This window comes from Pogoniulus pusillus, chromosome 8 (assembly GCF_015220805.1).
Source record: "Pogoniulus pusillus isolate bPogPus1 chromosome 8, bPogPus1.pri, whole genome shotgun sequence".
In the NCBI taxonomy this organism is placed as follows: domain Eukaryota; kingdom Metazoa; phylum Chordata; class Aves; order Piciformes; family Lybiidae; genus Pogoniulus; species Pogoniulus pusillus.
This window is the reverse complement of record NC_087271.1, coordinates 24829775-24843951: the sequence shown is the minus strand read 5'-3', so window position 1 is coordinate 24843951 and position 14177 is coordinate 24829775. Positions and strand designations below refer to the sequence as shown.

Sequence of the window (14177 nt, the reverse complement as noted above, 5' to 3'; positions counted from 1 at the left end):
TGCCCTGTTTATTCTAGTTAGAAAGTTCTGTCAAACGTAGGTCAGAGACCGAAAGAAGAAAGCAGCATTTCTGCACTGTGCTCCCCAAGACCAGCAAAATCACAGAGAGAGAGATGTTAATCATGCAGAATGTTTAAGTCATCAAGCACAAAAACGAAACCAAAACAAAACACCACCCCAAAATGCAAAATACCAAAAGCTCTCATGAGTCATTTCGGGAAACCCACATCAGTAGCATCTTTCAGATCTACCACAGTAAATTGGCTGTTCCAGAGATCAAGCCCACCAGCATGACAATGATAAAAAATATAAATTATACTAGACAGTGTACACAAAGAGCAACAGAACTACCAGTTTTATTCTAAATATATTGAAGGTGTCTGGTAAAAAATAATTTTACATGTTCTTCACACTACCCTTAAGCACAACTACATATCAGCCCTGTTTCTCCTTTCACATTAGACAGCTGGATGCTGCTTATCTTTAAGGCACCTTGAAGACATTAAATAAATATGAGAAACAGGATTCTATCCTCCACCACAAGGTTTGTATTTAGACAGGTGCACTTGCTCTGGCCAGCCAGCACTTTAGAAACTTGGAGCACATAACTAATAGATGAATTAAGGACCAACATTCCAGGATATTCAAATAGGAAGCCTCACAGCATGAGCATATACGGCACTAGTTTTATGGGGATACCAACTTATGTTCATCCACCACCCCTCTCGTTAAATCAGTCAAAAGTAGGCTGCCCTCTCGCTGTATTCAGACTTGGCCTTGCATCTCGATAGTGCCAGTTCCATAGGCTATGTAGTTCATAAATCCCAGAATAGCTCTGACATTTTCAGCATTCGTTTCTCAAGGTTATCCATTTTGTATAAGCACTAAGATACATTGTATTTTGTTTTCCATGACTTCGATGTATCTTTCAAGACATCTTCATAAATAAGCCAGACAAATGTAATCTAAAAGAACTACTATAAAGCAGCAATGTTTTTAAAACCATAATCAAAAGAGCATCTAGAGGTTCACAGGTAAACTGGTAAGATTATCAAGGAGAACTCTGAAGCAATCTTCCTGAAGTCAAAATGGAGAATGAAACAAAGACAGGTTTAGAATTCAAAGTGATCTTGAAAAATTAAAGTGTGATTGAAGGGCAGAAACAAAAAATAATCTGCTGCAAAAACGAGACAAAGTCTCTGCAGAAAGAATCTCAAGTTCTAGGAGACCATAAACTGAGTGCTTAGCACATGGTGCTGTCAGTAAGCATGCTAAGATGGGAAGGCCAGCTTCCATCTCAAAATTTTTCTTTGGAGGCATTATGTTTAGCTGCAGAGTATTTCAGCTCTCAAAAGCAGTTTACCAGTTAATTTTGCAACAGGTCTTAAACATCTTACGTGTTCATATGCTTGTCTTTGTTCATCCACTATTAAGTATTTAATTAACTGATTTTATTTTGCTTTGAGGTATTATATATCTTTCTCACTGCTCACATGAATAACCTTTCTAGGTGTATGATTAAAATATAAACTATACTGACATACTGCTTACAGTATTTCATAAGATAGTTTTTTTTTCCTCTAATGACTGATTTCATATTGTGTATCTCTTGACTCCTACAAGGTTAAAAACACAGTTCAAGGTGGTCAAGACTGGCCTTCTTGACTTGAGGTCTGTCTTCAAATCTGATCTCTGCCTGTCCCAAAGATAATCTTTGGAAGGCTGTTTTAGCAGTTTTGCTGCAGCATGTTCCCTGACAAATAGAAATTATGTTTCTCTTTATTACATGTATGTCAACTCTCCAGCTACTAGGGTGGGGGCAGCTTCCAAAGAAAGTGCTTTCCTACTCCTGACTTAATTTTTGGTAGTGCTGCTAGTTAGATGGACAGGAGCATTTAAAACAGCAGAAAAACTGTCTGCAATTGAAGAACTATTTTAACATCCAGAACTGTCCAAGACAAAATAATGAATTCTCTGAATGTCAAAAGACTTCACATTCTGCAACAGTCAAAACTCTCAAACTCCCCAGTGACCACACCTGTAAAGCACAGCTTTCCCAACATGCAAGCATACAGGAGACTGACTTTGCACAGCTGGATCAGTGATCCTTATTTTTATGTATACATGAATAATAAAGTGCAGAAAGTTAATTTTCAACATTAATCCAAAGTGTCCAAGTAATTACAATCTCTCTCAAAATTTTGGCTACAGAACTCAGAGCCAACAAGAACATCTGAAAAAAATTCACAGCAACTTGGATACTTAGTCCTGGCTTTGCACCTGAAGGTTTATTTTTACAGAAAATGTTCCTGATTTCGGTCTCAGTGCTGTTCCAAAATATATTTTATAATTAATAGTATCTATTTCCTAATACAGTATTTTGTTTCACTATGATGCTTTTCTCCCTCACAAGTTGTTATAGTCCTATCAAACCTTACTCATTGTCCTAGTTAGGAATTTAAAGGTTTGGAATCATGGCTGGACATTGTGCATTTATATAAATGCTTAGCTCAATTTTAAGAGCAATCCTCAGTGTGCTGCCTTTGCCATTCAAAATTACAAAATTGGATGATTTAAACTCGATTGGTAACAATTTGACAAAGTTCAGTTTACCTAAAAGTTTCTGTAGCACTTAGTATGCAGGTGAAGGTGAATTTGAAGTGTTATAATCAAATTGGTCGTTTAATACATTATGATGAAGTTTAATTTATGAGTAAAGATGCACTAGAAATGCTAAAAGATCATTCATAGCACATAAAACCATTGATACATATATAAGCTGTAATGTGCTCCTCTTCTCAAATTACAAGAGGGCAGCTTCTAGTCACTGTGATAGACTACACTTTAAAAAGTGTTTCCACAGAAAAGGACTGGGGAGAAGAAACTGCTGAACACAGTTATCAGTTACAAAGCAAAACTAAAATCCCAAAATCCCAAAACAGTTCAAGCACCCTTTGCTGAATTGCTTGACTGAACCCACTGTGTGATACTCACAATACAACAGATATAACTCATAAAGCTCTGGTGACAGGTGTTTTGAGACATCTTTGGTAATTTAAAGGGAGGGCTTCACTGCTCCTGTAAAGTTACTTATGCAATAAGCAGAGAAAAATCCAGGGCAATTCTGGAGTTCAATCATTTAGCTGGATGCCTGCAGATCAGAAGCCTGCAGATCAGACTGAACTTTAACTGTGTCAAACCATGAGGCTCTCCTTCCTGGAAGCACATCAAGGTTCTTGCATGAAATCTGATCATCAGCACAGCAGGATTAATGACAGAGGTGGTCAAGCTGATAAACTAGCAGAACAGAAACCTGCTTAAATGAGCATGGAACTGCATCTCAGATAAGGTCGTAAGGCATTCTCACCGCTTTGTGCCAAAACTGAAGCAAGACCTTGCTTGAAACTGATGTGAAAGAAAAGGCTTTATCACTCATTGTCTCCCTGCAGGAGGTCTGTGGTTGTTTCTGGGAAAACAGACACTAGATACTCAAGAATACAACCATGCTGTCTTAGAATAATGCCACCTATTGCAGGCTGGCACCATGTGACGTCTGGTTAAACTTAAAGCAGAATGGCAGGGGAAGGTTTTTCAAGAGTTAGCAGACTTATCTATGTACTGAAAGGATTTCTCTCAAACAGCTCCGTGTGTCACTACCTGACTAAACCAAGTGATATTCTAAAGTAAGATAATCTTAAACCAATTACTATGAATGCTGGAAATTTACCTTTGCTTTTAAGGAAATAAAAGTAGGCAAGGAGGGGGAAACAGTGGCTCATGATCACTAATACAGTATCCTTCTGCTGGACATGTAAGCACCTTGCCTCAGGGCGCTCACCCCCAATATTCCTCACTAACACACAGTAAAACATTACAGTTATCCTCCCAGTAACTCTGTTCACAAAGTGTGTAGCTATTCAACTAGAAAACTGTTTTTAAGTCAGTAACATCATAGGATAAATCCACAACCTAAGCACTGGAAAATGCAGGCATTCAAGATGGCATAACCCTGAATTTACAGAACAGGAAAAAGACAGAAAGTCTAATCGGCAACACTGAGATAAACATAAGACACAATTACTCCAAAACCTGAATTCTGTAATTCACACAAATCAAGGTCTGTTAATCTCCAGTTATTTAGAGATAATACAAGTGTATTGCTGCCCTTAGGCACTTCAAAGCACCTTGTCAGAAAGGCTCTAAAGATGAGGTCTTGTGAAACATAGAACTTGAAAAATCAGCACGTTTCACATTAAGAAATGTCTGGATACAAAGACAGTAGCTACAAAACGTGCTACAGAGGTTTCCCAAACAGTTAAATAAGAATCAAAAAATTCAAACAAGCCAAAACAAAACCTTGTTTTCAGTTGGTATACAGGCTGGCTTTATAGAGAGCCAAGTAATCCTACACACTCCAACTTAAAATTCTTCATGTCTATCCCTTTCAAGGAACTAAAAATCTGTGTTAGTGGAAACCAAATTTTATTCTTTAGCTAAACAGAAAAACTTCTGTGGAGTGACTTGTCTTCACACAAAAGAAGAGAGGTATATGCAGAGATCTGAATGCCTTTGGGTACTAAAGCAGTTTCCATTTTCTAACTCACATATCTATTCACAGCAATAAAGCTGGATAAAAGGGGGTTTGGTTTAATTTCTTTACAGAAGACCACATGAAGTGGAATGGAATGGACACAATATATTGCGAGATAAAGTTTTCTGGCATTTCACTGAAATGGAAATAATTTGGAGGATGACTTTGTTTCAAGTCAAGAACTAGGACAAGGAAACAAATTGTTATCGCAATGCCTGAAAGCCTAGAAGCCAACTCAATGTCCTATTCCTCTATGATAAGCCTTGCCAGAACAGTCAGAACAGCAGAAATACCATCAGCACTACAAAACTGAGGATGCCTGTATGGCTTCACAGATTGTTTAACAAAGATTCTACCCGCTTCCCAGATTCATAGCAGCAAGTTGCTGATGACTTCAGATTCTCTCATTCATACTATTCAGTTCTAAGTAATCTCTGATTATTTGAGTTCGAGGCACAGCATGAAAGCAGCAAAGGAAACAGAAGAACAGCTAGTTGTAACTTCAGTGCAATAAATATTGTGGTTTCAAATCCAGTAATCATGTGTAGATTTCTTAATATACACATCTAGTGCTGGCAGGCAAAGACTACCAAATGTATGAGTACATTCCAACAAAACTAAGAAACCAGATAAATTGAAGACATTCACAGTTCAGAGAACCAATAGCCACTGGTGTTTAATGTACTGCATGAATACAAAAATACATGGCAGTGACCAAAGGATAAAACTGATTATTTTTTGCTTTTTGTCTCCAAATAAATTACAACTTATAAAAAGCTGCTGGAAGAGTGTCAGAGGAAATACCTGACACCTGCAAGTTCTTTATCAGTCAGTCATCCTTATTAAAGCAACTATGAGAGCAAACAGTTGACTTCAGTGAGAAATAGTTCTGCCGATACTCTCGGACATTCTCAGCAGCAAACATGAAGCACCCAACACAAAGAGAAAAGAACCAAATACGCACCTTGAACACCTCAGAGAAGAAACCGGAGCCAATTTTCTCACATGTGAAGTCATCGAGACGAGTAAGTCTGGAAAAGGCACTTATGAGGGCTCTGTATGAAGAGGTACAAACTCTTCCAATCTGGGATACAGTCCCTTCTCCTCCAGTGCCACCGTCAAAGTCCTCAGCGCGCTCCAAGCGTGGTGGAAATCCTGCTATTGAATTCCGCTTACTTCGGTCCATTTTGAAAACAAGGTTTTACTGTGCTAAGGGAGGTCTTCTCACATCTTAGGTAATTTGCCGTCTTCACTACTCTCGTTGGATCCTAAAATACAAGAAATTGAGATTACAGTATTGTAATCATATCTAATACATTTGACAGGACACCAACACAGCTTACAACACTTCAAGGGAGAAAAAAAAACAACAAAAAAAACAGAGAAAGAAGATATCCAAGTAGGGGCACAAGAAAAAAAGAAAGGAAAAAGTACAACCATAAAACACCACAACCAACCACATAACATTGTCAGTAAAGACAGACAATCTACTGAACTCTTCCCTTTGATTCACAGAAATATCCTGTGCTTTGGCTACTAAGAGATTGATAGGTTTGGAACTCAATCTTTTACTGGTAAAAAAAATTTTCATTCCCTCCCACTCCTTTTTTTCTTAAGTTCTGGTTGCTACAGGGCGCACTTAAGGCAAAACAAAACCCACAAAACATAGCCCTCTATACTGCTTCAGTTGTAGCTGGTGACCAGCATACCACTATTGCAAGAACCCATTTCACGTCAGAAACTGAACAAAGCATTCATAAATGTAAAAAACAGATCAACTTTTAGTTGACATAAGAAAAATTATCACCTGTCAATAACAATAACAGGAATACCAAACTCTTGGTTTCTAAAGTTTCTACCTACAAGTGTTCCAAGACCAATTCTTAACACAAGTTCATATCCACTAGAGATCTAGCCTCCGAATTTATAAAATATCAACAATCCTGCTACAAAGCCAAGGTATTATTGCAAGAAACCATCAGAAAAGTTCTATCCACAAACACAGCTTGTAAAGCTATATTAATTTCAGTTCAACTGAAAGCATAGGAAACAAGCTACAATTGACAAACAGGAGAAAAGGTATCACAGTATCACAGTATCACCAAGGTTGGAAGAGACCTCACAGATCATCAAGTCCAACCCTTCACCACAGTGCCCAAGGCTAGACCATGGCACCAAGTGCCACATCCAACCTTGCCTTGAACTGCCCCAGGGACGACGACTCCACCACCTCCCCAGAAGGGGGAAGGAAAGAAAAGGTGAGAAAATTAACAGTAAGGGATTTTTTTTCTTTTTAAGAGGATGATGAAGTAATCAGGATGACTCTGGAGCCCATCAAATTCAGCTTCGACCGGCAGTCTTGACAGGTGGCCTACTTTTTTTTTCCCCTCCCCTTTAAACCCTACACTCAGGAGGTTATTCATCTTTTCCACACTTAGCTGCTCATTTACAGCAATTTGCTGAGCCCTTACAAAACCTGAACAAAGTGAGCAGGATAGATTATTTTTTTCCCTGAAGGTGGCTGAAAAACTCAGAGGAGAAGAAAGAAACATTTTTTTTTTAATGGTGAACAAAATAATGACAGTGAGCAGGCCAGGCAACTATACTTCTATTTGCACAGACACAGAGAACCTGAACAATATATTACGTTTCAAAAGCATCTCAAAAACAGGTCTACCAGCTGTCCCCTTAATATACAGCAGTGCTGATACATTTGTGTTCTTTATGCAGTGTATCTTCCAGAGATGCTCTGTGCCAACACATCAGTAAAACATAGTTCTTCCCTGCCTTCAAAAGTGAGCTCTGTGGAACTGTGTGGAATTAATTTGAGGTTTCCCTCTCAAAAAAAAAAAAGGCAAACCAACCCACCATGTTTTTCAAGGATGTTTATTTCAAACATCTTAACACTCACCCCTATAATTGAAAGTCGGTGGATATAAGAGAGTTTTAGCAGGGCCTTATTAAGAAAATCTGTATCAAATTCCATATTGTGGTATTCCTACAGAATTATATGCAGACTCCCACACACATGAGTTTCCTGCACTTCTCAGAGGACAGCACTACATAGTCCAATGTTACGGGTGGCCAACCGCCACACAGAAGATCAGGATCCAATTTCTGACCTCATATTCTTGCCCCATGAGCCTTGAGGGTCTGGAAATGATACAGAAGCACTATGGGAACAGTGTGGCCAGTAGGACAAAGGAGGTTATTCTTCCCCTGTACTCAGCACTAGTCAGGACACACCTTGAGTACTGTGTCCAGTTCTGGGCTCCTCAATTCAAGAGAGATGTTGAGGTGCTGCAATGTGTCCAGAGAAGGGCAACAAAGCTGGTGAGGGGCCTGGAACATAAACCCTATAAGGAGAGGCTGAGGAAGCTGGGGGTGTGCAGCCTGGAGAAGAGGAGGCTCAGGGGGGACCTCATTGCTGTCTACAACTACCTGAAGGGACACTGTAGCCAGGTGGGGGGTGGCCTCTTCTCCCAGGCAACCAGCAATAGAACAAGGGGACACAGTCTCAAGTTGTACCGGGGTAGGTATAGGCTGGATGTTAGGAGGAAGTTCTTCACAGAGAGAGTGATTGGCATTGGAATGGGCTGCCCAGGGAGGTGGTGGAGGCTTTGTCCCTGGAGGTGTTCAAGAAAAGACTGGATGAGGCACTTAGTGCCATGGTCTAGTTGACTGGATAGGTCTGGGTGATAGGTTGGACTGGATGATCTTGGAGGTCTCTGCCAACCTGCTTGATTCTGTATTTCCTCAGCTGAGAAAAATAGCCCAGAGAACCTTCTTAGCTACACAGAAGATGCCCAGCAATTTTCAAAGCACGTTTAAATAATTCCTTTTGATCTAAAAGGAACAAACCATCATTTGGCTACTTTACAAGGAGGTTAAGAACGAACTGTTTATGGAAGAAGGATAGACAGGAACCTGTAGTGTTAACAATTCACTTTTTGGAACAGGAGATGCAATTATCTTTGGAGATTGAACAGAAGACCTGCTGTAATTAAAAAAAAAACCCAACATTTTTTTAGAACTTATTTGCGTCACAGTAGTACCTACACGCACCAGACACTTTCCAAGGAAGGGAGCAAGCATTTGCTCCACAAGTGCATAGTCTGACACTCCAGTATCACAGTAATACCACATGAAGTGGACCCTGGAGGTTGTTAGACTTCCCTGCTAAATCTATTGAAACAACACATCCACACTGCAGCCCAGGAAACTAAAGCAACTTGTAAATCAGGACTGTAAGTTTAGGTTCTCAGGCAAAGCAAAACACATAAAAACAAAACAGGGAAGATTGCCGTTGTCTTAACCAAGTGAAGATACTAAGTTAGGTAAGCAATATTAAACAGGAGGAAAAGCCTAACTCTGTCTTAACTATGCAGATACAGTAACACATGATCAGCTCTCAGCGTAGTCTCTCAGTATATTTAACAACAACAAAAAATCTCCCTCACACATCCATGTCCTTTTGATTGAAATCACATGGTGAACTTTGCAAAACTCTATACAAATCCCACTATGAAAGAAGAGACTCAAAGTACTTCACACAACATAAACCCCAAAAGGTTTTGCCATCTGGGCTCCCAAGTAACCCATTCCTTCATGTTTGCCTTTTTTCCAGACAGCTACATGAAATTCTTGGAAATTATTAGGATAGAGCTCCATTTGTCTAGTATTCTGACTAGGATTGCGCACATAGAATTAGAGAAAAATTTCAAGTGGGCACAATTCCAAGTGGGCCTCCTGTCATTTTGGCCAATTACACTAACGATCACATTCTCAATGAAATCAACCAAGGTTTAATTGACTGTCAAGTCAGTCTGAGGTAGTTTAATTTACTACCTTGTATGGTTAATTAAAGCGCACTGAACAGAATCCAAGACTACCCTGCAAATCCTGCAACCAACTCAAAGACTGTTGGGTGGGTTTTCTGATATTAAAAATCAGCTTAAAAACTGTTAACGTGCTCAACAGCCAGTTCACAGAAGACAGACAATAAACACTCTAGAAGCCATTTCCCAATAATTTCTCAGCTTTCAGACCAAATTTTCTGACATCTTATGCAGGAAAGCACACTCCACTCTGCAAACACAAAAACAATTTAGAAACACGCTTCTCAAAATGCATACCTGCTCTACTCACCCATTTAATACATTACTGAAAAGCATAATTTTAGAATGTTTCATGCCCTGGCACATTTTAACTTCTTGATTTAAAGGGGAAAAAAAAAAGGAAAAGAGAAAACCCACACAAAACCAAAACCACAACCTTGAAGAACAAAAAAAAAGGCAAACCATAACATGTTAAAACTATATTAAAAACAGTGTCTCCACTGCATGAATGCACTGATTTTTTTAATTACAGAAATTACTATAAATACCAGCACTATCATCATTTCTTTGGTTAATTAGAGGTTTGGCTTTCAAATCAAATGCCTAAGCCTGAAATTTAAAGATCGAAACACCACAATAACACATCAAGTTATACCCCACATATTGAAGTAATACTAACAGGTGACACATATTAGCCAGTACTTAACATTTTGTACTTCACAGACATAAAAAATGGGTAAGGCTTCTCAGTTTTAGCAGCATCCTCTTCATGTTTCAGGGTATAAAACAAGATCCTTTAAAAAAAAAAAAAAAACATTTTGATTCATTACTGAGACATTTTATGTCCCTGGTATCTTTATAAGTATGTGCATATTTGCACTCAAATGCCAAACTCACAATTTCCTAAAAGACGGCCTTAACAACAAGAACCATTTTTAGATACAGAAGACTGTCGCTAGGCATTCAGCTTGGAAAGCAATAAATCTAGTGGATGCTGTTATTAATTTGTAAAGGTTTTCTGAAGAACAAGATGCCAAAGCTTTGACATAAGTCATTTGCCAGGAGTTAACTATTTAAACTCAGAGTCTGATGTTGCTTTAAAACCCAACACTACAAAAACATGAAGAAATTACACTGGCAAGTGTCTCTCAACAAAACAACAACTTAAGACGGTTGGGGGATGGAATTCACTGTAGCAACATGCAAATTTCAGAAAAGCTTTGAAAGAATGTAAAGAACAAAATCTTCCAAAGACTGAATTGACTTTGAGGGCATTAGCTTGGAGGGGAAAAAAAAAGGAAAACACAAAAAGCCCACATTTGAGACTAAAACACAAATATATCAGACTAATCAGCCACGGAGAACCAGGCAATTTTGTTCTCAACTGCTGCTATCTTGGTTTGTTCATGGCTTAGCTTCTTGTCTTTGTGAGAAAGATAGTATCAAACATTTACAGACAAGGTAAATAAAAGCATCAGAGCTTACACTGTGTTTGGCCCAGCTCACCCCGAATAAAGTATTTTTTTCTACTTTTACAGGATAAATCTTAAGGTCCAGTTTATAGTCTTGGTTATGACACTGCAATCAAACATGAAAATCTCAACATTTCCTATTTTCATTTAGATAATGTTTTGCTTTAATTTCATCTCCCTTGCAGGGGGCAATTCCTAGCTCTAGCCAGTACTGTCGTAACATAAACTTCCCACAACTAGAACTGACATTCCTCAGAAGAGACTTGCTTTAGCCCTACTACACTGCTCCAGAAACTTCAAGTCCACTACACTGCATAGTGGTTTTATAATGCAAACAGATCTCCATAAAGAGACTAAGCTGAAACAAACAGTTCATTTATTTTGTGACTATGGCCAAGTTTGAAAACAGTAAGAGAGTCTAGCTGTTAACTTGCTGCAGAGTTCAGGATTCAGAGACAAGGCTGTAGGCTTAAAAAATATTTACAACAAGCATAGGCATAATCTGACACACATTTAGAAGGCAAATATAACTAAGGTAGGAATATTAAAAACCCACAAATAAACAGAAAACTACTTGATCCTTATGCCCATAATATAATTGCCAACAGTTTCTAGGGTCCAAGTATAATATTAAACATCTATAGAAGGACCTAGCCCAGGCTGGCTTTAGTCACTCCAGTCCACAATGCAGACAGACTCTAGCCTAGTGATAGAGCACATTTAGAGTTAAATAATGGCTCCAGTAGATCATCTACAATACACAGCTGCTGCTTCAGATGGATAATTTTAATATCTTATGTTTGCCTAACAAAACAGAGCTCAGTAAAGACACTGAGAAACAGCTCATGCCTTCCAGGTCTCAGCAGGCTGCCATTTGCCTAGCTCTTGAGAAAACAGGGATCAAAGCCTTCCAATACCAACAGGTATTGTAACAACTCAATAACCAAGAAATTTCCCCCTCAGCCTCTGCCAGGTTTATGGGGGAGGTTCACAGGAAACAGGGAGCAATTTTCTGTTGTTCTGATGCACCCAGTGAGTCAATCTAACACAGTAAAGGCAAGAAAAGAAGAGGAGAATGCTTGAAAGAGCGAGGAAAATAAAGTAAGCAGGCTGAGTTTCATACCTGAATAACCTCTCCTGTACACCACCTTACATTTATACATCCTCGCACAAGGCAGTCGGTACTTCTACCGGAAAATACAAATACTTAAAACACATTCTGTAATCTACCTTTAAAATACAGCTGAAACACCAGTCCATGCTGATGGTTTCACATCACAGTGAAACACTCAGTACCATATTTACTTCAAGTAATGGCTGCACAAAGGGAACAGTGACAACATAATCTTGACTAACTTATCTGCCAATCTTTGAAGCGATAAAAGAGCTTCCCAAATTCGTTGCTATTAAGGTATTGGAGAGATTGGAGCCTGCTAGTATTTACATGTCACTTTGAAGCACCCTGGTACCTAAGAGAAACACTAACTCAGTTTTTGAGCTACAGACCTGGAGTGCACAAAGTCAGCCTTCAAAAGCAAAATTAACTCCTCTCCTCGTTGCAAGAGCTATTACAGATCTACAGCACAACCAATCAGGCAATCAATCAAAAAGTGTCTTAGCCACTACCAGAAACATGTTCGACTTAAGAAAAAGTGATGGGACAATATGAAGAGAAGCTGATTAAGTCAGAAAGGACACTTGGCAACAGACAACAGATCGAGGCAGTGTGATACAGCTGATTACTATTAATGATAAATGCACAACTTCAAATAAACCTATTAGGGAACTAGTAAGCAGGGAAAGGGATTTTTTTAAACAAATCATTTATGAATGTTACCCTTTCTTGATATTGCCTAGAAGAGCACTTTTTTTTTAATGCCAGATTGCAAGGTACCATTCTGCAAGGATGCAATAAAAAGCTTTGCCATTGTGCAAATGCATGGGTCTTGACTACAGGAATAATACAGAAAGACAATCTATGATACAAGTGAACCACAAGCTTTATTCTTTTCTGCAGCAGACACAGAAGCAACAGTCCTTTAACCCTACCTTTCTTTCATGAATTTGTGAAATAATTTGCATGAAAAACTACAACAGCAAAAGCAAATGTACAGAACCGGAGAGTATACCTAGGTTACAAGAGGCCTATACCACCAGAACACCTCATTTGGACCAACTTTCTCTTTCCATAGTTATAAAAAAAAATAAGCACTGAAGTAAGGTTTGCCTCATCCCTGTCTTCTGCTCCAGTCACACTGCCAGCTGTTCATCCTAATCAAACAGCACAAAAAGAACACAGGAGAGTACACACTTCCCATCACGTACAGGGATCACACCCCTCTGCCTTCAGTTCAAGCTGCCCGTGTTCTACATGAAGACAAACCAAACTGGACAATGGAATTACACAGCCTTGTCTACAGCTCCACAGTACACTTCTGCAAGAGTCAGAAATGACATTTTTATTAGCCTATCAGGATATGGTATGCAACAATAATTTCCAAAGATGATGACTAAATGGAAAGGTTTATGGCTAATCAACTGAGCATATATGAGTATCTCATATAAAAAATCTTATCTTAGGTCGTAAATTCCACTGCCTAATTAAGTCCATAGAACTGTAAGTCTGTTGATTTTGCAGACAATATGCTAGAACTCTGATCTCTACTAAAAATAGTAATAATTTCAAGTGAAGCATAGAGATTCTCCTAAATTAGTCTAAATATTAGCTATAAGGCTTTTTTTCTAGGGAGACAAACAAACTTCAATAAAATTCAATTCAACGCTCTTGAAATTTTAGCTTCGACTATCAAGGTATACCCAACAGAATACCCAAGTGGAAAAATCCCCTGCACTTAAGGAGAATACAGTTCCCACGACACTCAAAGGAAAGGAACATTAACAGTGATCACTTGCATTTATACAGCACCTTTCATCTGACGGCCATAAAGCAAGTATGTGCACATACACCTCAACAGTCAAGCCTATCATTAAAGGCCTGATTCATGCGTTCTTACAGGGTAACACCTGAAATAGCAAAACCTGAGTCAGGTTTTAACACCTCTTGGTAAAGTGACCATCTACAAGGCAATCCTGGCGAGGCTGGGCAAAAATCCTAGCCGTGTCGAGGCAGACCCTGGTCCCCGGGTCAGGGCACAGGTTTGCGCAGCCGGCTTTCCCCGCAGCGCTCGGGCGTTCTACAGCGTCCGCTCCCCCTCACGCCTCGCCGCCGGCGCGAACGCAGACCCTTCACGCACCTGCTCAGCACGCAGCACTCAC

General features: G+C 39.2%; 1 protein-coding gene across 2 annotated transcripts in view; it reads right to left on the bottom strand.

Annotated features, from left to right (window-relative positions):
- Nucleotides 1-14177, bottom strand: part of TESK2 (testis associated actin remodelling kinase 2) — a 79076-nt gene that overhangs the window by 64276 nt on the left and 623 nt on the right. Inside the window, exons 1-2 of one of the 2 annotated variants that reach the window (XM_064147674.1) lie at nt 13960-13973; nt 5556-5859 (exon numbers count right to left, since the gene is read on the bottom strand). In XM_064147674.1, the coding sequence (XP_064003744.1) occupies nt 5556-5777 (222 nt within the window). In that variant the 5' untranslated portion in view covers nt 5778-5859; nt 13960-13973. Of the gene's footprint in view, nt 1-5555; nt 5860-13959; nt 13974-14177 lie in introns of those variants that run through there. The other variant, XM_064147673.1, reaches the window with a different exon arrangement.